The sequence below is a fragment of the Grampus griseus genome (genome assembly GCF_964374135.1).
Source record: "Grampus griseus genome assembly, chromosome: 11".
In the NCBI taxonomy this organism is placed as follows: Eukaryota; Metazoa; Chordata; class Mammalia; order Artiodactyla; family Delphinidae; genus Grampus; species Grampus griseus.
Window position 1 is genome coordinate 2,911,003 of NC_139005.1, and position 25,600 is coordinate 2,936,602.

General features: G+C 54.2%; 1 protein-coding gene across 2 annotated transcripts in view; it reads right to left on the reverse strand.

Annotated features, from left to right (window-relative positions):
- Positions 1 to 11: 11 nt before the first annotated feature.
- Positions 12 to 25,600, reverse strand: part of DDX11 (DEAD/H-box helicase 11) — a 31,760-nt gene continuing 6,171 nt past the window's right edge. The window contains exons 3-27 of one of the 2 annotated variants that reach the window (XM_082665836.1): positions 23,937 to 24,185; positions 23,412 to 23,498; positions 22,960 to 23,108; positions 16,448 to 16,493; positions 15,584 to 15,691; positions 15,327 to 15,414; positions 14,751 to 14,962; positions 13,142 to 13,294; positions 12,311 to 12,357; positions 11,917 to 11,996; positions 11,023 to 11,067; positions 10,855 to 10,922; positions 8,110 to 8,148; positions 7,827 to 7,938; positions 7,561 to 7,692; positions 6,962 to 7,074; positions 3,621 to 3,693; positions 3,197 to 3,300; positions 2,411 to 2,560; positions 2,088 to 2,156; positions 1,869 to 1,969; positions 1,437 to 1,521; positions 1,082 to 1,160; positions 751 to 905; positions 12 to 653 (exon numbers count right to left, since the gene is read on the reverse strand). In XM_082665836.1, coding sequence (XP_082521962.1) covers positions 624 to 653; positions 751 to 905; positions 1,082 to 1,160; positions 1,437 to 1,521; positions 1,869 to 1,969; positions 2,088 to 2,156; positions 2,411 to 2,560; positions 3,197 to 3,300; positions 3,621 to 3,693; positions 6,962 to 7,074; positions 7,561 to 7,692; positions 7,827 to 7,938; positions 8,110 to 8,148; positions 10,855 to 10,922; positions 11,023 to 11,067; positions 11,917 to 11,996; positions 12,311 to 12,357; positions 13,142 to 13,294; positions 14,751 to 14,962; positions 15,327 to 15,414; positions 15,584 to 15,691; positions 16,448 to 16,493; positions 22,960 to 23,108; positions 23,412 to 23,498; positions 23,937 to 24,185 — 2,574 coding nt within the window. In that variant the 3' untranslated portion in view covers positions 12 to 623. Of the gene's footprint in view, positions 654 to 750; positions 906 to 1,081; positions 1,161 to 1,436; positions 1,522 to 1,868; positions 1,970 to 2,087; positions 2,157 to 2,410; positions 2,561 to 3,196; positions 3,301 to 3,620; positions 3,694 to 6,961; positions 7,075 to 7,560; positions 7,693 to 7,826; positions 8,149 to 10,854; positions 10,923 to 11,022; positions 11,068 to 11,916; positions 11,997 to 12,310; positions 12,358 to 13,141; positions 13,295 to 14,750; positions 14,963 to 15,326; positions 15,415 to 15,583; positions 15,692 to 16,447; positions 16,494 to 22,959; positions 23,109 to 23,411; positions 23,499 to 23,936; positions 24,186 to 25,600 lie in introns of both variants that reach the window. The other variant, XM_082665835.1, reaches the window with a different exon arrangement.

Consider the following 25,600-nt stretch of genomic DNA (forward strand, 5'->3'; position numbering starts at 1 on the left):
AGGGGCCCCTGCCTGGGAGGACCTAGAGCCGAGCCGGGAAGCTGATCCTGCTGCAGGGCCAGGAGCGGGCCTGCAGGAAGACCAGCGGGCAGGAGTGGGGAGCAGTTCTTAGCAACTCAGAGCAAGAAGGTGGTTAGGGTGAGCAGAAGCCCTGAGAGAGGGTGAAAGGCCTAGAACAGCTACTTTTAGTGAGAAAGGAGAGGGAGGGCGGGCCTGCCCCACCTCACCTCTAAGAATGTGGACACTGAGAAGCAAGCAAGGGCGGAGGTGCTGTGGCCTCCACAGTCGCTCACAAAGGCTGGCCGGAAATCAGGTCAGGGAGCTGGACTCCGGGCCGTGCCGAGTGGAAGACAGGCTCAATTCCAGGGAGGGCACCTGCCCTGGGACGGGCCCAGGAATGGCGGGGCACTGTTCCTTCAGGGTCAGCCTCATTTTTTCCTGTTGGCTTCTCCACCTATTCCTAGGTCCTGGCAGCCCACTGATTCCAAAAGGGGGCTACCGCGCTCGCCACCTGGGCTTCACAACTTCTTAGGCAGGATCGCTGCAGACCAGGCCCAAGACAACATTTCTAGTGGGCGGGGTGAAAGGAGGGCCTGGTGACCAGGCAGTGGTGCAGCCATCTGTCAGGAAGACCCAGACTTCTCTCTATGAAACTGCGGAGAGAGGGAAAGACAGGGAGACACCGGCTAGGGGCGGGGTGGGGCTGGGGGGTGGGAGGTTCTGGGGACGAGAGAGAAAGGCAGGACTGACCTTCCGCAGAGCAGCAAAGGCAGGGCCAAAGGTGGCTTTGACCTGCACGCGATCCCGGATCCAGGCCGGCAGCTTTGCCAGGATAGGAGGGCGGGCGTACCGCTGGTCCAGGAGCACGATGCTGGCAAAATCCTTCTGATGCCTGATGGCCCTGCCTGGATGGGGACAGAGGTTGGGGGTCTGAGTTAAACCTGCCTCCCCCCACAGTGCGTTTCTACTGTGTCCCCTTCCCCTTGCTCAGCGCTCGGGCTGGAGAGATGGCAGGTGAAATCCCTCCTTCCTGTCACCTCACTCTCCAGCCATCTTGCCAGCAGCGTCAGCCCAGGCTCACCTATGGATTGGTTGACGGCCTTCATACACAGGTTCTCCACCAACGCCTTCCCAGGGGGCACCTGGCCTGGGGCTCGGGGCTGGGAAGGGCAAAGGAGGTGACCCGTCAGAGCGGACTCTTGCCTCCTCCTAGTGTTCTCGGTGACAGTGACACAGCCGGGCTCTGGAGCGGGACCCGTGGGCCTCGTGGGCACAGCAGCCGGCATGATAGGTGATGGCATGGAGAAGCTCAGGGGCTGTGGAGGGGGCGTCCCATCGCTCTGGAGCAAACGGGACACACACGTCCCAGGGCAAGGGGGAGTCACAGCCGTGGGGTGCCCCCTCCCTTCGTCCTCCGAGGCACTGGCGGTACTCACGAGGGTCTGGTCCAGGTAAGCCATCTTCTCCTGCAGCTCTGCAGACCTGATGCTGGGGAAGGGCATGCCCACCATGACCACACACCTAGGGCGGAGGCACACGCGAGTCACGGCAGCTGGGCGGTGCCCAGGACAAAGGGCCCGTCCTCACCCACACCTCCACTCCACTTCCTTCCGCCTCTCCCTCGCCTCGTCCCTACCACCTGGAGAGGGTTTTCTCAGCGGAGATATCCGGTCTAGACCAAGAAACTGAGTCCTGATCAAGTTAGGGGCTGCCTGATTTTCCACCTGGCCCCAAAGGGCCAAGTCCAGAGTTGTTGCATCCGTGCGCCTCGCGGGTGACGGGCCTGAGCGGTCAGCCCAGGTGGGGACTCAGAAGGTGCCAGATGGGTGGGTGTCAGAGCCGCGGGAGATGGGAAGCCCACCCCTTACCGGCCAAGGTTGTCAGAGAAGTTGATGCCTTCACTCATCTTCCCTCCGACCACGGAGAACATCAGGGCCCCTGTCACCATGCCCCCTGCCTGGCCACAGTGCTGCAGGAAACACCCAGCCCAGAGCTGCAGAGCCAGGGCGTGGATGCCAGCCACAGTACTTTCAGCTGCCAGCGCCACGTGCCCTTTGGACCCAAGGCCTCAGAACCACACCTCTTACCTGAATGCACCTGGAATACTCCAGCAGCACCTGCTCCACCTGGTTCACTCTCTGGGGCTCCTGAAATATCTGAAGGTAAACATACAATGTCTCCCAGAAAAGGGTTTCAGAATGCCTGGGTCTTGGGTGGCTCTTGGCCTTACGTTTTCCAGACTGGGGAAGCCCACAGGGCCAGGGCCCTTGGGGAGATCCCCTGGATGGTTATCAGGGATTGGAAGCGGGGGTGAGGAACTAGCTGAAGCCCCCGCACACAAGAAATCCAAGGAGGAGCTCTGGATGCCAGCGTCCTCTCGAGTGGGAAGTCCAGCAGAGCAGCCACTCACCTTCTTCCTGACGGCCAGGCGGGCCAGCAGGCCACTCTTGTCCCAGTGGGCGTGGACCTGGCGTTGGTACGCATAGGAGGGAAAGAAACAGACCACCCCTCCCGGCACCACGTTGCACAGGTTACAGAGGATGCGACCCGTCTCATCCATCTAGGGAGGGAAGACAAGGAACCTGCCACGGAGCCATTCCTGAAGCCCCCCAAAAAGGCTCAAAGCCAAGTACAGCGACCCACGGGTGACTGCGGGGGAGCACGGCCAGGTGGCTCCCCGGGGCGGAATGTGCCACCCTCCCTACCAGACACCCGATGATGCTTCTGGCGCCTGGTAGCATCTGTGACACACCACGTGCTGGCACACCAGAGCCAAACCCACTGTGGGATGCCGCTCAGTCCACTGTTCTCCAACTCCCAACATCCTGCTGGGGATTAAGCCCCGTCTGTGACAAATCAGGCACTGAAAACCCCAGGCATGCCACTAGAGGTGTGCCCCCAACACCCGCATTCCTGCCCAGGCGGAGCCCACAAAGCCAGACGGCAAGAGAACCAAAGGCACTGAGCAGCCTGCTCGTGAGCTTCGTTTAAAGAAAACGTTCTCAGCAGCCGAAGGCATGAGGCTGGAGATGGCTCAGACCTTCCGTGGTAAACTTCTAGATCCTGCCCACCCTGTGCCAGCTGTGATGGGAGAGCCCAGCGCCTGAATGCTCGGCCCGGGGCAGGGTGCCCCCAGCCCGAAGTCTGCCTCCTGCCCCCGCAAAGGCCGTGGGAAGGCAGGCTGCCTGGTACGGACCATCTGAGGCAGCTCTCTCTTCTGGTACGTGAATTCCAGCTGCTGGTTGGAGGGCCCGCTGCAGATGACGAGGGGCAGGATGTTGTCTGCAGGGATCACGTGACCTGGCGAGACCCAGTGAGGCTGAACTGGAGTCGACTGTCCCGCAAGGCAGAGTCCAGGAAGAGCTTCCCCCGACCCTGTCTTCCAGACTAGGAAGAGCAGTTCACAGCCCCCGCCCCCCACCCCGTTTCCACACGGGACCGACTCCGCGATGCCCAGGCCTCTCCGTGCAGACACAGGGGACGCAGAGCAGGAGAGCCCGGAGATGGGGAGCTCGCGAGGAAGCTGCCCTCTTGTGGCCTCAGCCCCCGGGCCTGACAACAGCACACGGCTGAACAGTGACACGAGGCCCAGCCCCGAAAGCCTGGGCATGGGTCCTCACCACAGGAGAACTCCACCACGCGCTCAGCTTCCACCCCGGCACACGCCAGCAGCTGCTCCCGGAAGTCGGACACCTGCAGACCACAAAGCCAGCTCTGTCATCTCCCAGAGGCCTGGGCCAGGAGGCGACAAGTACGTAAGAACAGAAAAAAGAGGCAAAAGGAAAGGCTGGTAACAGATTCGTTAAAAGAAAAAAAATAAATAATGATACCCAGTGTTGGCAGCCTCATTTAAACCACTTGTGGGAACAGCAAGAGAAATTCAGCAATTTGAAACCGTGGTTCTAAACCCTGGCTATGCCACAAAATCACCACTCAGAATTTAAAACATATATATATGGCCAGGGCCCAGCCCAAACTACTGAATAAGAATCTCTAGTGGGAAGACATATGCATTTGTATTTTTAAAGAGCTCTGGGTTTTCACCTATCAAACTGGCAAAAATCCCAAAGTCTGACTGCTCTCTGGAGAACCAGGCATTCTTATATGTTGCCTGTGGGCCACAGGATAGCACGACTCCTGTGGAAGGGGAATTTGACACTATTTAACAAAGTAGACATATGTTTACTTTTAACCCACAATCCCCTATCTAGGCATCTCCCCTGAAGTACAGCTCCACAAACCAAACATATGCGCAAGGACAGTCCTTGTGAGGTTATCCGTAACATTCTGCATTTCAAGAGAGACTGGCCGAAGGAGCTACCCTATCTATCTCCCCCAGCAGACGACCATGCAGCTAACAGAAGGAACGCAGACCACCCTGTGCACTGCTAACGTGTGATCGCCAGAGCATGCTGCGAAGTTAAAGCTGACTGAGCTCCCCTTAATGTAAGAAAGGAAAGGGAGGGCTTCCCTGGTGGCGCAGTGGTTGGGAGTCCGCCTGCCGATGCAGGGGACACGGGTTTGTGCCCTGGTCCGGGAAGATCCCACATGCCGTGGAGTGGCTGGGCTCGTGAGCCATGGCCACTGAGCCTGCGCGTCCGGAGCCTGTGCTACGCAACGGGAGAGGCCACAGCAGTGAGAGGCCCGTGTACCGCAAAAATAAATAAATAAATAAAAAGGAAAAAAAATTTGCTCATCTTTGCAAAAAAAAAAATTAGAACGAAACACTGGAGGAATAGACCAGTAGCTAATAAAAATGATTACCTTTGGGAATGGGGAACGGTTTGAAGAGGGACAGAGGTGAGACTCTCTGAATACGTCTTGCTATATAGTTTCGACTTTTGAACCATACAGATGTGGACATTTTTAAGAACATAAAGTAAAAAGGCAAACTAAAATTGAAAACAAAAACTGAAAGCCTACCTCCCTATCAAACTCAGAATATAGCCACACAGAGAAAAAGCTTGACTTCAAGTGACTTTGTATCACTAATGACCACATATCCTTAGTGGGGTACTTTAAAGGCAAAAAAAAAAAGCATGTAAATGAATTCAATCAGTAGTTTCTTGTTAGAATACAGGTATAATTTTTTTTGGGGGGGGGGGGGCACACTGTGCTGCATGTGGGATCCTAGCTCCCTGACCAGGGATCGAACCTGTTCCCCCTACACTGAGAGTGCAGAGTCTTAACCACTGGACCGCCAGGGAAGTCCCAGAATACTGGTATAATTTTGAAACTATTTTAAGTATATTCGAGATAGAGCAAATAAGTAATTATGTTAATGTGATAAGAAGTCAAACTGCAGCGTAACAGATACTACGTAAGGTCAAGTAAAATGACTGATTTTGATACAGAAATGTCACTGTGGACTCATAATGTCTGAAAACTATTCCCTAGGTCTGTCCCCTGAAATGGCCTATAAACGGTGACGACCCAGGAGCACTATGAACGCCCTAGCTCCCAGATGTTGGTTTCTAAGTACCAATCCCCCTTTGAAGAAACCAGGGCACCCTGGACAAATGAATGATTCCAGGTCTGGGGCAAGGAAAGTGTTAAGGTGAGCCCGGGACATTTTTTGTGCTGAAAGCAGGGAAGCATCCCAAGACTAAGGGGGCCATGTCAAAGGGACCAGAGCAGCATGAGGGGTTCCCACAGGCCAAGTCTCAGAAAATCTGAGCGTCAAAAACAGCGACTGTGGACTTCCCTGGTGGCGCAGTGGTTAAGAATCCACCTGCCAATGCAGGGGACACGGGTTCGAACCCTGGTCCAGGAAGATCCCACATGCCACGGAGCAACTAAGCCCGTGTGCCACAACTACAGAGCGTGAGCGCCACAACTACTGAGCCCGCAAGCCACAACTTGAGCCCACGTGCCTAGAGTCCGTGCTCCGCAACAAGAGAAGCCACCGCAATGAGAAGCCTACGCACCGCAACGAATAGTAGCCCCCTCTCGCAGCAACTAGAGAAAGCCTATGCACAGCAACGAAGACCCAACGCAGCCAAAAATAATTAAAAGACAACAGCAACAAAAAACAGCAACTATAAATGATTCTAATACACCAGTGAATAAAAGTCTACTTCTATACACAAGAAAGAAAAATGGAAAAATAATACAGCTACAGGGGTGACTCTAACAGGAAGCTGAGGTTGGGAGCTGACGGCTTGAGGAGGTTGAAGAGCCTTTGCCTTTCAGCCAGTAAGTCTTGGTTCTAAGACACATCCTAAGGAAGTGACCGCTGTGCAGAGATGCAATTGTATCTCCCACTCTACCAGTTAAAACAGAAGAACTGCAAATCGCCTAGATACCTGACAAAAGAAGGGTGATCGTATGTAACATGTTCACATACGGAATGAAGTGCAGCCAGAGTTGGGCAGGATAAATGCATGTTCGCTGACAAGGAAAAATGCTGAAGGTGCTTTGCTGCTGAACGAGAAAAGCAAATTACAGCAGCAGCATGTGGAGATGCCATTTTTGTTTTCGTTTTTTAAATATGTATGTGTATTTGTAAAAACTATGAGTACAAAGACTACTGGAATGATATACACCAAAACGAATTTTTGCTGGTGGAATTATGATCTATTTCCTGTTTTTGCTTGTCTCTGCTCCCTACAATGAAAATATAACAGTTTCCTAAATACGTATACTAAAACTTAAATTTATCAAAGAAAGAGAAGGTTGTATCTATGGTGGGTACAGGAATGGAAGGGCACTCCATTCTGGGTCTGAAGCTCCAGAATGGCTTTCTCTGGAGAAGTGGCTACAGGAACACCAGGGCAGGGCAGTGCCCACCCCACCCCAGACCCAGCCACGAGACAGAACAGCAACGCCACCTGGTGGACACTGCGTGGCTGGCTCAAGCTAACCCCCTTCTGGTTGGGGGACTCACAGGATGGGAAGAGGCCTGATGCTACATCCTCCCCATCCCAGCAGCTGGGCGCGAGAGGCTGGGCCGTGTCCTTACCGGTTGCATGGTACCCCCTGCGAGGACCACCGCCCGGCATTCCTTTACCACCTGGGCAAAGTGCACGGCTGGATTCAGGAGCAGGAATTTGAGGCTGCTCTGACTGAGGCTGCCTAAAGAAAGAGAAAGACAGCTACATGGAGAAGGGCAGGTGCAGGCCCAACAGAGACCTCCATCTGCCTGAGACAAAGGGGATGTCCAGTCGGGTCCATGTAGAAGCCATAAGAGATACAACTTTCTCTTTAAATTAGACCCATCTCATCTCCAGGACAACCCTGAGGTAGATGGCAGGACTGTCTCCCTTTTCACATGAAGAACTGAGATTTAGGGAGAAACTGGTCCAAGTCATGCAGCTCATAGGTGATGGAGCCACGACTCCAACAAAGCCCACCTGACCTCCACACTGGGCTACGCGGAGTCTCTGGCAACCTCGCCCGAGACCAGCCAGCAGCCCTGCACCTCTTCATCCCTCCTCACCCCCTCGACTACTGGCGTGGGTCACAGGTGGCCAGTTTTCACCCATTTCTGCATCCCAAGCTGGTGGGGTACCAGATGGAAGTAAAGCAGCCTGGCTCCAGGCTGGCTCCTCCCGGGGTTACCTTGACGGCTCAGGATGACCCTGCCATCCTGGTTGGCAGTGGTGAGAGCTGCGAGGAAGCCTTCGATGTGCATCAGCGGGGAAGCGGGCCGCGGTGCCCTGTCCTCCCCCTCCTCCACGGGGGCTGCAGGAGCTGCACAGAGCAGAGGAAGGAGGGTCTGGGAGCCCGGAAAGCAGGGGGCTCCCTGCACCTGGGCTAAAGCCATCCTCCGGGAAGACCATGCGTGAGGAAGGCCAACTCTTGCCCAGGCTCCCCCTCTGACTCACCCGCAGTCACCCCCGGCTGCAGGCTCTGCAGGAAGTGCTGGAACCCAGACAGTTTGGGCTGCTCCCTGGAGGGCGCCAGGACCGCCCCGTACCTCTCTGTGAAGCTGAAGAGCTGGGACAGGGATGAGAGCAGTGGTTGTGAGAGGGAGCCGGACGGGCCCCTCCCCGCCCCCGGCGAGCTGCCACATGGTGAGCACGGAGACAGGGCGTTCGGAGGTTCGGCAGGCCAGGAGAAGAGACGCACGGAGGACAGCGACGGGGGCCCGCGCAAAGGGCCACGTACCTTTCTGCTGACCATGCTCTTTTCACAGTAGCGCTTCACCTGCGAAAGCAAACCCAGCCAGAGGCGCCGGGAAAACAAATCCAGCTGGAGAAAGCCACCTTCCAAACGACAGGAGCAGGCCCACGCCACCCCCCAGGTGCCCAAAGCGCCTCTTGTGGTCGCATCACCCTCCTGCCTGAGGCCTGCCCTCTGCCACTGTCCCCCCCGCTGCGGGCGCATGCGCGCACACACGCATGCACACACGCACACACACGCGCGCGCACACGGTGCCCTGCCACAGAAGGGACTCGGCAGCACAGCACAGCCTCTCCTCTCTAATGGCGCTTGGTGACGGCCACGTCCCCTCTGCTCTCCTGCACCATGACAGCAAAGCTGGACCTTGAGGATTAAGAGGTAGTTTTTTAAAAATCCTATGAGCAAAAGCACAACACAAAAGGGAGAGCTGGGGCTTCCCTGGTGGCGCAGTGGTTGAGAGTCCGCCTGCCGATGCAGGGGACGCGGGTTAGTGCCCCGGTCCAGGAAGATCCCACATGCCGCGGAGCGGCTGGGCCCGTGAGCCATGGCCGCTGAGCCTGCGCGTCCGGAGCCTGTGCCCCACAACGGGAGAGGCCACAACAGTGAGAGGCCCGCGTACCGCAAAAAAAAAAAAAGGGAGAGCTGGGCTAGGTCAGGGGCGTGTGGAGGAGCTTGGTTGTGAGCACAATGTGCAAGATGAGGGGTGTGGAGCCCCTGAAGATCTCTGAAAAGGGGCCATCTTCCATTAAGATTCACTGGGGATGAGAAAACCATAATTCAGCAAGAGTCATGTACCACAGTGTTCCTTGCAGCACTATCTACTATAGCCAGGACATGGAAGCAACCTAAGTGTCCATCGACAGATGAATGGATAAAGAAGATGTGGCACATATATACAATGGAATATTACTCAGCCATAAAAAGAAACGAAATTGCGTTATATGTGTAGTGAGGTGGATGGACGTAGAGTCTGTCATACAGAGTGAAGTAAGTCACAAAGAGAAAAACAATACCACATGCTAACACATATATATGGAATTTTAAAAAAATGGTACTGGGACTTCCCTGGTGGCACAGTGGTTAAGAATCCACCTGCCAATGTAGGGGACATCGGTTCAAGCCCTGGTCCAGGAAGATCCCACATGCTGTGGAGCAACTAAGCCTGTGTGCCACAACTACTGAGCCCGTGCCCTAGAGCCCATGAGCCACAACTACCGAAGCCCGCGTGCCTAGAGCCCATGCTCTGCAAGAAGAGAAGCCACCGCAACAAGGAGCCTGTGCACCGGAACAAAGAGTAGCCCACGCTCGCTGCAACTAGAGGAAGCCTGTGTGCAGCCATGAAGACCCAACACAGCCAAAAAGTAAGTAAATAAATAAATTTAAATAAATAAATAACGGTACTGATGAACCTAGGGGCTGGGCAGGAATAAAGATGCACACAGACGTAGAGAACACACTGGAGGACACAGTGGGGAAGGGTAAGCTGGGATGAAGTGAGAGAGTGACATGGATTTATATATACTACCAAGTGTAAAACAGATAGCGGGAAGCAGCCGCATAGCACAGGGAGATCAGCTCAGTGCTCTGTGACCACCTAGAGGGGTGGGATACGGAGGGGATATGGAGATATGTGTTACGTATAGCAGAAACGAACACACCATTGTAAAGTAATTATACTCCAATGAAGATGTTAAAAAAAAAAGATTCACTGGGGAACTCCCTGGTGGTCCAGTGGTTAGGACCCCGCGCTTTCACTGTCGAGGGTGCAGGTTTGATTCCTGGTCAGGGAACTAAAGACCCTGCAAGTTGCGTGGTGTGGCCAAAGAGAAAAAAGAAAAAACGTCACCGGACTGTAGTCTGTAAAAGAGACACGAGGCAGAGAACAGGACCAGAGACCAGAAAGGAGCGAGGAGGGCAACCGCCTGCTCTGGGGCAGCAGCTGTGGGATGAGAGCACGGGGTCAGGGCCTGGCAGCGTGTGGATGCGAGACGAGGGGGAAAGGAGTCCAAGGCCATTCGGCCTGCCGCCCGCCTGGCGGGGGATGGCAGCGACCAGGCCAGGGGGCAGCTGGTGTGAAGGGGAAGGGGGAGCGGGGCCTTGAGCCCACACAGCCGGGTCGCCCTGGGCTCCACCGAGCACCACCAGCACCCTCGTGTGTGCGGCGTGCTGTCCTCCTCAGCTGGGGAGCCTGAATGACGTGGCGCCCCTCCCTTGGAGTCACGGGACCCACGTGCTGCCTTGGACACGGTGCTCTGTGTCGTCAGCAAACCAGACTCACTAAGGTGGTCCATCAAGCGACAGAGCCTGTGCCCCATCTGGAGGGAGCAAAGGTTGAGGCTGGGCCCAACCCAGGCCAAGCACCCTAGCCGCACTCTCAGGCACCTCAGCCCGACAGCTGGATCGCAAAGTCATTCGTGCTCTGCCCAGCGCCCGGGAAGACTGTGCCCGAAGACAGGTGGAGGGGAGGCACCTGCGAGCGTCCGCTTATTACACAGAGAGGAAGGCACGGCTCCCCGTGACCCTCCGCCCCAGGCTGAAGACTCTGCCCTCCTGCGACATGAGCTGTGTGTGAGGGTCAGGTACAGTAACTCTACAGACCCTCGGACCTCGAGGCTGCTCAAGGACAGAAGGAATTTACTTTCTATTCCTTCCACCGTCTTAACGCTGTTCCGCCCACAGGGGGCGGGCAGAAAAGGAACCTGGATGTGCCACACAAAGGTGAAAACCTACCTTGAACAGGTTGATGTTGTCGATCTGGCTCTCAAAGAGGAAGTCGCTGACGGTCTTCAGCTCCGTCCCTAAGGGCAAACAAGCGAAGGGCCCTGAAGCCCTCGCTCTGAGGACCGTGGCCTCCGCGCCCCAGAGGGCAGCTCAGAAACGGCTCCCACCTGCTCTTACCTGCCTGAGACAGGCTCTGGGTATTGGGGCTTTGCTTAACGTTCCCTACAAAAGAGAATCAAACAGGTCAGGACGGTGGGCCTCTGGCCCCCATCTTCCCCCTCTGCTCTGTAGTTATCGAGTAAGAACGCGCCTATCTGAAGGGGTCTTCTGCCATTTACAGCACCCAAAGGCCCCACGAAGGGGGCAGGGGGGCCTCAAGGTCTGACCCACGTGCACACGCAGCCCGAGCCTGGCGATGTCATCCTTTCCCACATCCTCCGAGGAGGCGGGGATAGGGACACCCCACTCCACACGGGCGCCAGCAGGAGACGCCCAGGCTGCACGGCAGAGACCCAGTGAAGAGCATCAACGTGAGACAGATCCCCCCGAAAAGCCCTGCTGCCTTTCTGCCCTTCAGCTTCTATAAAAGCTTGCACAGGAACTGCCAGAGGGAAGTCGTGTGGCTCCGAACGATGCCAAGAAGTGTGGGCCCCGGAGCCAGAAGACTCCAGTCCCTCTGACCGGGCTCACGAACCACAGGCCGGTCACCTCGGCTCCGGGCTTCAGTTTACTGGCCTGAGGGTTACCGTGCCTGCGCCGCCTTCCTCACAGGAGCACCCGAGTCCTGAGTCCCATCACTGTGACGTAAAGTGTCATACACACATTTCTATCACAATATATTACTATTACTGCCACCTGTGGGGTCGGGCCTGGCAAAATAAAAAGGACTCAGAACAGGGGCAAATCAACCAGGGCTCTAAACAAAGGTCTAAAGCCGGACAAATAAGAATTTTCTAAGTCAATGGCCAAGGCGATTCCTGAGAGACAGAAACCCCCGGGGTCCTGACTGGCGTCCGGGGAACAGAGCCCAGCGGGCTCGGCAGCTGGCCGCAGGGCGGGGATGCTCCTTACCGCCCAGCACCGTCACGAACTTCTCCAGCACATACAGGATCTGTTTGATGTACATCAGGTTCTTGGCCTTCAAGCGCTTCCTGGGGAGAAGCCAGTGGACATCGGCGGGAGGACCCCGACTTCCCCTCCCGGTGCTGAGCTGAGGCCCTCCTGTCTGCTGTCTTCCCAACTGGGTCATGAGCTACACACACTCTCCCAGAAGGGCGGCTCACTGTGGCCCAGGGCCTGCACGGCCTCCTGGGGTGCACGCCTAACGAACAGGAGGCGAAAGCACGCTGGCCCCCATCATGCTGGGCCCGGCCAGATGTTACCCCGGTGCCTCCTCTCGCAGGCTGGCTTTGGGGTGCCGAGGCTGAGCGGGGCCTTCCCAACCCCTCGGGGGGCAACGTCTCACCCATATCGTTCCATGTACTGGAGCAGCTGGGAGTGGGCCTGGCAGAGCTGGGGGGAGAACAGAGAGCGATGTGATGGCAGAGCAGGCCCTAGACCAGCAGCCTGGGGCCGTGCCAGAGATGCCCTCGACGATGCCTGGACAACGCCAGCCCAGGACACTTGGGGGGCAGTCGAGATGAAGGGGCGCTGGTGCAGCGGCATCCACTGAGGGTCAGGGAAAGGGGAAGACGATGACTCGCAGATAACGAACGTCCCTGCTAGTGCTTCCTGGGGTGGGAAAGACATGCTGTCTGCTGGGAGAGCCGGTTCCAGGCAACCATCACGGCTCGGTCCAGGCCAGCCGGCACTGGGCAGTCCAGGGGGTGGGTGTCCCGTGGGCTTGAGGGTCAGAAACCGCTGGTCAAATCCCAGGCTGACCTCAGGGGCAGCGCTTAACCCTCTCTCAGCCTCCGAGTCTCTACGTAAAACAGCCACCAGCCCGACGCAGAGTCAGCGTGAAGATCAGAGGCACCCCACGTGGTGCACGGCACATAACGGGCAATGAACAGCGGCTTTCAGAAACCTTGAGCATCCCTCAAAGCAGTATCAACAGTAACAACCAGCTGCACAAGGACCCCTGCTTCTCATCCCACCATCCGGCTCACGGAGACCTAGTTAGCAGCACCCTGGCCTGGAGGACTCTGGGCGACACAGGCTGGGGAGAAGCAAGCGAAGCGCTCGCTGCCTGGGCTGGGTCCCGTCCTCAGTCACGCTGGGGGGCCCCGGCCTCGGCTCAGCGCGCCCGCTGCCCCCCGCGGCAGGCCCTGGCCTGGGAAGGCAGAGGCCGACCCACCTGGGAACCGCTGACCTCCACACTGTGGATGCCGGTGATGGTGTCGATCAGGTTGTGGGCCTCATCGATGACCACGACCTGGCCCTGCAGCCGGATCCCCGCCGCCTGCCGGGCGGCCGCGTGCAGCAGTATCTGGTAGGGCAGCACCACCAGCTGGAGGGGGAGAGGCGGCCTGAGGCGGGAGCAGGACCCCTCCCACAGTGGGCGGGCCCAGCCCCCGGAACACGCGTAGGCGGGCACTCCGGAGAGAAAGCTAGAGCAGCGCACTGTGCTTTGAGCTGGAGAACCTTCCCCGGAAAGTCTTATGTGGAACGTCAGCTACAGAACAGATAAAACTGGAGCCGACTGCACTTCCGAGTGGACCAAGGGCGGAAGGGCGGAGGGGCCTGGAGCCCCTGCTGCAGAGCCCCTTTTGCGCCCCCAACGCACCAAGGTCCCTCAACACGCTGTGACAGCACTGGGCCCAGAAAGCAGCCCCGGGTTCTGGCCCTGGGGCCGCCACTTCCCAGCTGTCTGACTCTGGGACAGTCAACCTTTCTGAGCCTCGGTTTCCTCGTCTGCAAAACGGGCTTGAGGAAGCCTATCTCAAATGAGGGTTAAGGGGGGGGAGGCGGGGTAACAAAAATGAAAGCACTCTGTCAATTTCTTAGGTGCCGTGTTGTTATGACGATTTTCCAGTTAAAAGGATAACGATAAAGTGAAAATCCAAAAAACTGGAAACTTAAGGCCCAGGTTTTAACACTGGCTCCGCTACTCATTTGCTGTGAGAAAACAGATCAATCACTTAACCCTTCTGGGCCCCGGGGTCCTCACGTGTAGAATACATTATAATACCTGCCTTAGCTATTTCAGTGGGTTACTATAAACAAAAACGACATGCAAAGTGCCTTATAAAGTCGAGATCATAAGAGTTTCAGGATATCTCACTATATTGGCACCCAAGTGTGTCCAGACCCCAGGAGGGCTGAGACCACCGTGAGGCTGGGTGGGCTCCCCAGTTTCTCGGTGACCCTCACACTCAGTTCCGGGCAGCACACTGACAAGCGTCTAACTGCCAGGTAATGTTATTACTAATACAGTTCCCTGCATCTTTAAAAATCTATGGAAGTCTTCTCTTGATTACGTGAAATTCTCCATAAACGATACGTTATTTCCAAAAGTCATTCAAATTAAGGGAGTAGAAAGAAAACAGTTAAATCATGCCACCAAATAACAATGATATCATTTTTGACTCCATACAGCAAGTCTAGGGAAGGGTCTCCACCTGTGCTGCAGGCAGGTGCGCGAGGTGGGACGACCACGCACCCAAAGGGCACCTGGAAAGACCTTTGCGTCCCGTAGCTCCCCACGGCGCTCTAGTTTCTGCCCTGGCGCTGATGCGCCATCCCCCAGGACGCCAACTGTCCCTGCAGCCCAGAGCCACCTAGGCACCTGGGGCCTCCTCCAACCCTATGTACCAGGAGAGAGTGGGTGACGTGTCCTCAGTGGGCGGTGTGTCGGGCAGACAACCACGGCCAGTGACACCCTCCTGAACCAAAAGAGGAGTGAGAACTCCCTCCTGGGCCCCGCTCAGAGCCGAGAGCCACCGCCCAGCCTCCGGGGTCTTCACCTGGGCTGCTGGAATGGCGAACCGGCTCCCGTAGTAGGGACAGGCCCAAGCCTCCTTCCCCAGGGCCACCAGCTGCTCGATGTCCTTCACCTCCAACAGGACCTCGTCCCGGAGGAGCTGCAGCTGCTTATGGTTGTAGAAGGGGCAGGTGGCCCGCGGCTCCAGCCTCCTCCTCCGCCCGGGCTTCTCCTCCTCGACGACGCTCTTCTTCTCTGAGGGGCGCAGGCACAGGGGCAAAGGCAGAAAGAACCTCAGCTGAGGTTCTGACCGCGGGGCCAGAAGGGGTCTGTACCACGGGGCGGGGCCGCTAAACCCTTCCGGAACTGCTGCTTACGGACTCTTCGAAACATCCTGGCATTTTACCTCGTCTTCTCTAGAAGAGGCCTATGATATCGCCTCCTAGCCAGGGTACTGGACTAGATCCAGACTAAAAAGCAAAAAGACCTTTTTCCCCACGTGAGGCTCTTTAGGAAGGAAGCCCGGTCTGCTCTGCCCTCGTTCCCGCCGTTTCCCCCGTCCCAGGGCTGCACACGGTCCCAGAGGCCCTCCCCACAGCCTCGGGGCGCTGGAGGCTACCGTGTTTGCTTCTCTGCAGCTCCACACAGCGGTCGTTGATGAGCTGCACAGAACCTAGCTTTCTCACATCTTCATTGACACAAAGATTCTACAAGACAGAGGAGAGGGTAAAGGACACGGGGCTGGCTAAGCGACACAGAGCAAGCCACCGGGCCTGCCCGCCTTCCAGGAGCAGGTCCTTCCTTCCAAGGACCAGCAAGGCACAGGGGCCGGTCCCGCCCGCCCTGCTCGCCCGCCCGGCCCCCGCCTGCGTTCACCTGCCGAGAGCCCAGGGACACAAGCCGAGTGTCCTTGCCGAAGGGGCTCTTCTGCACCTCGTGCACGAACTGGGCCAGCTGCGAGTGCGTCCGACTGCAGTAGTAAATCTGCTCGGGGTAGCGGGGTTCAGGGCAGACTGTCAGCCCCAAACGTTCTCGGCACAGCAAGGAGGGCTGGGGCCTGAGAGGCCGAGGGAATGGAGAGGGCACCCGGGACACAGACCTAAGGAAGGCGACCGCCCCCGGGCAGATCTCTGCGAGCCCTCAGGCCAGGGCGTCCCCCTCCCCTGGGTCATGCTGGGCCCCTGCTCCTGCCCCTCTGGGAGGCTCGGTCATCTCAGGAAAGGGAGTTTCCCCTCAGTGGTGGCTCCTGACACAGGGAGGACTCCGAGAGTCCGGGGCGTAGGGGGAAGCGGGGCGGGCGGGCCCCCATGCACCTCCCAGGGCTTGGGGGGCGAAGCAGGAGGAGGCTGAGCTCACCTCTCTGTGCGCCCCTCCAAGATTTAGGAGAGCCGGGGAGGAAGAGAGGAAAAGGGGGGTGGGGGGTTTCTAATGTCAACAGAGAAAACCCGAAGTCCCACACACACGAAGCCTGAGCAGCGTCAGAACCACACACAGCTCCCAGCACCCCAGGCAAATGCAAATTCAGACCAGAGGACAGGGGACGAGCCACTGAGAGCCAGGGGCAGAGCACCCGTCCCCCACCTCCTCCCACCCCCAGTGGAAAGGCTGCCCCTCGACGCCCTGGGGCGCAGGCGTCTCCCGGGGACCCAGCCCCCCTGCCAAGCACCTGGAGACTCGGGGGCTCCCACCTCCTCCCTGGACCCAGGTCAGTCACAGGAGACCCAGGACCTGGTGTCTCACCTTAGTTACGTGTTCTTCCTCCAGGTCATCCTCATCCGCGTCTACTCTGAGAGAGGAAAAAACACACAGCACGGAAAAAGTCTTCTCGGACTTTTGTGTTTTGTTTTTATTCACCTGGAAATTCAATTTTTAAAGGCAGAAATGTGCACTGTCTAGGGCTCTCAGAGAGGAGTTATCAACAGGGTCGGCCTCCTGGTCAACAGAGGATTGTTCAGGCAGCTCTGTGTGAAAGGCCGGGATTTAAATCACATGCCACGTGGGGACAAAGTCGGCAGGACCCCATGAGGGGCTGCGTGTAGGAGGGAGTGAAGAACATCTTGTGTTCAGAACCAGGTGGGTGTGTCCTCGGAGGCTGCTGTCCCCCGAACCCAGGGCGTCGGAAGCCAAGCTGCAGGACTGGCGGCCCTGGCCTGGACCCTAGCGAGTACTTTTTCCTTGAATATTCGCAAACTCCACTAAAGTTTTTTACCTCGTCCCCTGGGGAGGAACAGAAGAGCAGGAAAGGCCACAGGGCACTGGCTGCTCCTGTCCCCCGCCAGAGAGAGATGGGGGACGTGTAGAGCAGTTAGCATCTCAGCCCTGGGCGGGATCACAAGTGTTAGTTCTAATTCAGGCCCTGGAACCGGTGCCTCAGGGCAGGACTCTGAGCACCAACATGGAAAAGCCCAGGACCAAATGGTTTCACCGGTGAATTCTACCAAATAATTAAAGAAGGGCTTCCCTGGTGGCGCAGTGGTTGGGAGTCCGCCTGCCGATGCAGGGGACATGGGTTCGTGCCCAGGTCTGGGAAGATCCTACGTGCCGCGGAGCGGCTGGGCCCGTGGGCCATGGCCGCTGAGCCTGCGCGTCCGGAGCCTGTGCTCTGCAATGGGAGAGGCTAGGGCAGTGAGAGGCCCACGTAACGCAAAAAAAAAAAAAAAAAAAAAAAAAAAAAAAATTAAAGAAATAATGCCAATCCTTCTCAAATGCTTCCAGAAAACCAAAGAGCAGGGAATATTCCCAAACTCATTTCATGAGGCCAGCGTTACTCTGATACCAAAGTCGATAAGGGTACCAGAAGAAAAGAAAACTACAGGACAGTATCCCTGCTGAATATAGACGCAAAAATTCTCAACCAAAGCACATCAAATTCAACAGCACGTTAAAAAGATCATATTTCACGATCAAGGAGGATCTTTCCCTGGGACGCAAGGATGTTTCAACATAAGCAAATCAATAAATGTGATACATCACATAAACGAAATGAAAGAAAATCGTATGATCATCTCAACAGATGCAGAAAAAGCATCTGACAAAATTCAACATCCTCTCATGATAAATATTCTCAACAAATTGAAGAGAAGGAACATACCTTAACACAATGAGGCCATATGTGACAAGCCTGCAGCTAACATCACGCTCAGTGGTAAAAGGCTGAATGCTTTTCCTCTAAGATCAGGGACAAGGGTGCCCATTCTTATCACTCATCCTCTACATAGTACTAAAGTCCTAGCCAGAGCAATCAGGCAAGAAAAAGAAATAAAATGCATCCAATTTGGAAAGGAAGAAGTAAAATTGTCTGTTTGAAGATAACATGATTTTATATGTAGAAAACCCTAAAGATTTGACCAAAAAACTGTTAGAACTAATAAACAAGTTCAGTAAAGTTGCAGGATTCAAAAATCAACATACAAAAGTCAGTTGCATTTCTATAGACTAACAACAAACTATCTGAAAAAGAAATAAAGAAAACAATCTCATTTACAATGGCATTAAAAAAAATAAAATACTTAAGAATAACTTCATCCAAGGAGCTGAAAAATCTGTATGCTGAAAACTACAAGATTTTGATAAAAGAAATTGATGAAGACACAAATGGAAAGATAGCCCGTTTATGAATCAGAAGAATTAATGCTACTAAAATGCCCATACTACCCAAAGCCATCTATAGATTCAACTCAACCGCCACCAAGATTCCAATGGCATTTTTTACAGAAATAGAGAAAACAACCCTAAAAATCATACAGAACCAGGAAAGATAGCCAAAGCAATCTTGAGAAAGAAGATCAAAGCTGGAGGTATCAACACTTCCTGATACCAAACTATATTACAAAACTATAGTAATCAAAACAGTACAGTACTGGCATAAAAGCAGACACATAGACCAACAGAACAGAATTGAGGGCCCAGAAATAAACCCCTGTGTATACAGTCAACTAATTTGAAAAGGGGGCCAAGAATACCCAATGGAGAAAAGACAGTCTCTTCAACAAATGGTGCTGGGAAAACTGGATATTCATATGAAAAAGAATGAAACTAGACACCTATCTTACACCACTCACAAATTAACTCAAAATTGATTAAAGACTTAAATGGAAGGAACCTGAAACCATAAAACTCCTAGAAGAAAACATAGGGAAAAAGCTCCTTGACATTGGTGTTGGCAATGATTTTTGGGATACAACACCAAAAGTGCAAGCAACAAAGCAAAAATAAATAAGTGGGACTACTTCAAACTAAAAAGTTTCTGAACAAAAGAAACCATTAACAAAATGAAAAGGCGACCTATGGAATGGGAGAAAATATTTGAAAATCATATAGCTGATAAGGGGTTAATATCCAAAATATGTAAGGAACTCGTACAACTCAATAGCAAAAAAACCCACAAAAAACAAAAAAAACACCAAAAGCCACACATAATCCAATTTCAAAATGGGCAGGGGAACTGAATAGGCATTTTTCCAAAGAAACATACAAATAGCAAACAGGTATAGGTACATGAAAAGGTGCTCAACATCACTAGTCATCAAGGAAATGCAAATTAAAACCACAGTGAGATATTACCTCACACTTGTTAGAATGGCTATGATCAGAAAGACGAGATAAATGCTAGTGAGGAGGTAGAGAAAAAGGGAAACCTTAGTGCACTGTTGGTGGGAATGTAAATCGGTATAGTCACTATGGAAAACAGTAAGGAGGCTCCTCAAAACATAAAAGTACCGTCTGATCCAGCAATCCCACTTCTGGGTGTTTATACAATGGAAATGAAGTCACCATCTCAAAGAGATACCTGAATCCTCACATTCGCTGCAATGTTATTTACAAAACCAAGACATGGAAGCAACCTAAGCGTCCCTTGACAGATGAATGGGTAAAGAAAATACGGTGTGTTTTACATACACACACACACACACACACACAAAACGGAATATTATTCAGCCACTAAAAAAAGAAGGAAATCCTGCCACTTGCAATAATATGTATGAACCTTGAGGGCATGCGAACTGTGTCAGAGAAAGACAAATTCTGTACGATCTCATGTACGGAATCTAAAAAAACCAAATTCATAGAAACAAAGTAGACTGGTGATTTGCTAGGGACTCGGAGGGGGAGGGTGGAGAAATGGGTGAAGGTGGTCAAAGGGTACAAACTTCATTATAAGATGTACAAATCCTGGGCATGTAATGCATGGTGACTATGGTTAATAATACTGTATTGTAAACCTGAAAGCTGCTAAGAGCAGATCCCAAACGTTCTCACCACACAAAAGAATGTTAAGTATGTGAGGTGATGGACGCGTTAAACCTTACGGTGGTAATCATTTCACAACATACACATATACTGAATCATCACTTAGGCATATTACACGTCGAGTACAGGCAGGCCTCATTTTATTGCTCATTGCTTTACTGCTTTTTTTTTTTACAAATTGAAAGTCTGTGGTGGCAACCCTGCATCAAGCACGTCTATCGGTGCCCTTTTTCCAACAGCATTTGCTCACTTCGTGTCTCTGTGGCACATTTTGGTAATTCTCGCAATATTTCAAACTTTCATTATTATTATATTTGTTATGGTGATCTGTGATCAGCGACCCTTGACGCTACTATTGTAACCGTCTTGGGTGCCCCGAACCACGCCCATACAAGATGACAAACATAACTGTTGAATGTTGTGTGTGTTCTGACTGCTCCACTGACCAGCCATTCCCCCATCTCTCCCTCTCCTTGGCTCTCCTCATTCCCTGAGACACAGTCTTGAAATTGGGCCAGTTAATAACCCTACAATGGCCTCTAAGTGTTCAAGTGATAGGAAGGGTCACATGTCTCTCACTTTAAATCAAAAGCTAGAAATGGGGCTTCCCTGGTGGCGCAGTGGTTGAGAGTCCGCCTGCCGATGCAGGGGACGCGGGTTCGTGCCCTGGTCCGGGAGGATCCCACAGGCCGCGGAACGGCTGGGCCCGTGGGCCATGGCCGCTGGGCCTGTGCGTCCGGAGCCTCTGCTCCGCGGCGGGAGAGGCCACAAAAAAAAAAGAAAGCTAGAAATGAATTAAGCTTAGTGAGGAAGGCATATTGAAAGCTGACAGGCCAAAAGCTTGGCTTCTTACGCCAAAGAGTTAGCCAAGCTGTGAGTGCAAAGGAAAAGTTCTTGAAGGAAATTAAAAGCGCTGCCCCAGTGAACACAGGAATAATAAGTAAAACGGTGTTATTGCTGATATGGAGAAAGTCTGAGTGGTCTGGATAGAAGATCAAACCAGCCACAACATCCCTGTAATCAAAGCCTAATCCAGAGAAAGGCCCTAACGCTCTTTACTTCTATGAAGGCTGAGAGAGGTGAGGGAGCTGCAGAAGAAAAGTCTGAAGCCAGCAGAGGGTGACTCGTGAGGTTTCAGGAAAGAAGCCGCCCGCACAACACTGAAGTGCAGAGTGAAGCAGCGAGTGCTGAGGTAGAAGCTGCAGCAAGTTACCCGGAAGATGCGGCGAAAGTGGCTACACCCAACAACGGATTTTCAGTGGAGACGAAACGGCCTCATATTGGAAGAAGATGCCATCTATGACTTTCATAGAGAGGAGAAGTCAGTGCCTGGCTTTCAAAACTTCAACGGACAGGCTGACTCTCTCGCTGGGGTTAATGCAGCTGGTGGCTTTAAGTTGAAGCCAATGCTCATTTACCGTCCGAAAATCCTAGAGCCCTGAAGAATTATGCTAAATCTGCCCCACCTGTGCTCTGCAAATGAAACAGCAAAGCCTGGATAATAGCACATCTGCTTATGACACAGTTTACGGAATATTTTAAGCCCACTGTTGAGACCTACTGCTCTGGAAAAAAAGGTTGCTTTCCAAATATTAATACTCACTGACGACGCACCTGGTCACCCAAGAGCTCTGATGGAGACGGACAGTGAGACGAACGCTGGTGTCATGCCTGCTAACACAACATCCACTCTGCAGCCCACGGCTCAAGGAGTAGCTTTGACTTTCAAGTCTCATTATTTCAGATATACATTTGTAAGGCTTTAGCTACAGACGGACCTGGGCAAAGTCAACTGAAAACCTTCTGGAAAGGATTCACCCTTCTAGATGTTATTAAGAACATGTGTGATTCACAGGAAGAGGTCAAAATATCAACAAGAACACGAGTTTGGAAGAAACTGATTCCAGCCCTCATGGATGACTTTGAGGGGTTCAAGACTTCAGTGGAGGAAGTCACTGCAGATATGGTGAAAACAGCAAGAGAACTAGAATTAGAAGTGGCGACTGCAGATGGGGCTGAACTGCTGCAAGCCCATGACGAACTTTAATGGATGAGCAGTTGCGTCTTACGGATGAACAAAGAAAGCGGTTTCTTGAGATGGAATCTAATCCTGGTCAGGATGCTGTGAAGACTCTTGAAATGGCAACAAAGGATTTAGAAAATTACATAAACTTAGTTGACAAAGCAGCAGCAGGGTGTGAGAGGACTGACTCCAATTTTGAAAGAAACTCTACTGTAGGTAAAATGCAAACAGCGTCGCTGCTACAGAGAAACTGTTTGTAAGAGGGGGAGTCAATCGATGGGACAAACATCACTGTCGCCGTATTTCAAGAACCTGCCGTGGCCCCCCCAGCCCTCAGCAACCATCACCCTCATCAGTCAGCTGCCACCAACACTGAGGCAGGACGTGCCACGCCGACAGCAGAGGCTCAAAGAGCATTTGTGAAATTAAAGCACGAATGACGGGGAGGATTTCACGGGGACGGCGGGGCCTAGAAACGGCCCAGGTGTTACCTTCAGCGTTTCTAGTTCACCCAGGAAGTTACAGCTCACAAACTAGAAACCTATGAACCTAGACCAAGCCAAGCCTTAGGTGCAAAGAAAAACACGGGCTGAGGACACCTCGAGGGCTTACGTCACAGGCCTCACACGACCCAGTTTGCTATTAAGAGCCTGAGACTCAGAGCCGGGCCAGCGGAGGTTCAGGTCGCCGGCTGGCGGCCTCGGCCAGGCACAGCATCCTGCTGGGCTCGGTGTCCTGGGTGCAGAGTGGAGACAAGAATACCACGGAGGGTACGGAGGTGACACCTGCCTGAGCTGGCAGAGAAAGGGCCCCTGTCGTCATCCTTTGTGCCCCGAGGAGAGGCCTCGCCGGGGGAAGAGGGCAGGCAGCCGGGTTTCCGCCCCGTCGGTGCCCCACGAGTGACCAAGAAGCCGGGCCCGAGAGGAAGGAGCCCCGCGCAGCCACCCCAGGGCAGGGGATGCAGGGGACGCGCTCTCACCCGCTGGCTGAGCCTTTCTCCTCGTCACTCTCGTACTCGGCGAGGACCAGCTCGTCCTCCCCCCAGGCCAGCTGCTCGGGCCCCGAGCCTGCTGCCAGCATCTCCCTGCTCAGGCGGAGGAGACGCTCAGTTTCTTCATCTTCCTGTCTCTGCGGAGGAGCGTGGCCAGTGGGGAGAGAGAAAGAAACCTCAGCGCCAGAGCCCACCCCCTGGAGAGGCAGCCTCTGGGGGCCAGGCCAAGGGCAGCGACACACACACCATCGACACGGGCCTCACCCGACGGGTGTCAAGGCCCCAGGATGAGTCCCTCAGCACAGGCTGCCCTGCTACCGGGCGAGGAGCTCGTAGCCAGAGGGCACCGGGAGGGGCTGAGGTCCCGGCGCTCGCCCGCATCAGCTGCACCGTGAGGCCCCATGCAGGGGGACGCCCCCCTGACACGGGCCGCCACTCACCATGCGCTTGGCTGCGAACTTGAGCGACGCGTTGTGACGGATCTGCCGAAGGCGCTCCTCTCGCTTCTTCCTCCTGACCTGCCCCTCCTAGAGGGGAGGGAGCCAGAAAGGAGACCCCTGCAGGAAGCCCCAGCCTCCCACGGCCCCCGCGCACCTCCCTGCCCTGCCAGCCTCCTGTCGGCCAAGCTGTCGAGCTCACTGCTGCGGGAAGTGCGCGCCTCCCTCCCGAAGCCCCACGCTCTCCATCCAGTGCAGCCCGTAAGCGAGTCTGCAGCCAGGGAAGCCTGTGGCCAATGGCAACGGTGCGGTTCCTTTCCTGGGAAAGGATGGGAACCGCCAACCTGGGGAAGGCCTGGTGACATCGGCTTTCTACTGACAGCGAGGGCACAGCACCCTCCACCAGGGCGGTGGCCGGGGGGCTGAGGGGCACCGTGAGGACACGAGCTGTCCTGCTTCGGGATCCACCCGAAATCCTCCCGGAGGCCCCGCTTCCGGATCACCCCACCTCTCGTAACCCGATCTCACCTTTAGCCGGTCCACCAGCTCCCTTTCTTCTTTCTTCTGCACAAACTGAGTGACCCAGTCGGGCTCTCCAGCGGCCCTTGGGGAGCCTGGGCTCTGCTGGCAGGAGGGTGGGGGACATGGGGCCTGGCCCTTCCCATTGTTTAAGGGGTCGGCTCCGGCCTCAAGGAGACGCTCCTCCTCTTCCTGTTTCTTCTGTTCAAAGTCGCGGAGCCAGGAGAGGGCCCCACAAATGAGACTTAAGGATTTTCCCTACGGGAAGAAAAACGTGCTCAGAAATAGAGGATGAGAAACGAAGCTTCCCTAATGACCTTTCCCGTTTTGTTTTTTTAAAGCTTTTTTAAAAATGTATTTTATTTTATTTATTTTTGGCTGTGTTGGGTCTTTGTTGCTGTGTGCGGGTTTTCTCTAGTTGTGGCGAGCAGGGGCTACTCTTCGTTGCGGTGCGCGGGCTTCTCATTGCGGTGGCTTCTCTTGTTGCGGAGCACTGGCTCTAGGCGCGCGGGCTTCAGTAGTTGTGGCACGCGGGCTCAGTAGTTGTGGCTCACTGGCTCTAGAGCGCAGGCTCAGTAGTTACGGCGCACGGGCATAGTTGCTCCGCGGCATGTGGAATCCTCCCAGACCAGGGCTCGAACCTGTGTCCCCTGCCTTGGCAGACGGATTCTTAACCACTGCACCACCAGGGAAGCCCACCTTTCCCGTTTTAATAAAGCCTTCGAGGGAGGTCTGACTTTAAATATCAGAGGGTGCTCTAAGACCAGCCTCGGAAAGGAAGGAAAAAGAAGGGGACTGGCAAGAGAACGGCTGGGGCAAAAAAATAGGAAAAAGGGAGAAATAAAAGTGAAATTCTTTACTTATATGGCTCACTGGTCCTCAGAGAATGAAAGCGGCTTATCAAGTTGTATATAAGTACTGCAGGTCATCATAATCAGAAGAATGGGAGAAACTGAATCAACAGCCCAGAAAATAAAGCCAAAACAACGCACAGCCTGGAATCCCGGATACGACTTGCTGGCGGGGAGCTGCAGCCAACGTGCGGACAGGAGGTGACCAGCCCCATGAGTCCCAGTGTCAGGAAACGTTAAAGCAAGCCAACTGCTCTGCGGAGCACAACTGTTGGTTTAAAGACCAGAATTCTCCCCATAGATCCTTGATATGGGGTGAATTGTTGTCCCCCCGAATTCACATGTTCAAGTCCTAACCCCCAGTGTCTCAGAATGGGACCCTACTTGAAAATAGGGTCATAGCAGATGTACTGAGTTAAGAGGAGGGTGGCCCTGACCCAGTAAGACCGGTACCCTTGTGAAAAGGGGAAATGTGGACACAAAGGCAAGGAAGGCAGACGATGGGAAGAGCCGTGGAGAAGCCCGCCGTCCACACGTGGAGGAGGGGGCCTGGACAGTCCTGCTGACACCTCATTCGGGACCTCCGGCCTCCAGACTGTGAGACGATAAATTCCCGCCATTGTGCCCACTCCATCTGTGGTGTTTTGTGATGGCAGCCCGGGCAGACGAAGGTAATAATTTTATGATGAAGTGTGATACTGAGAGATCACTGGATGCTGTGAGCGCAACAGGCATAAGTACCTTAAAAACTACACAAACCTTTAAAAGACAACTATCGACTCTTAAAAAAGAGACAAAAGATTATTCAAGAAAAAAAAGAGA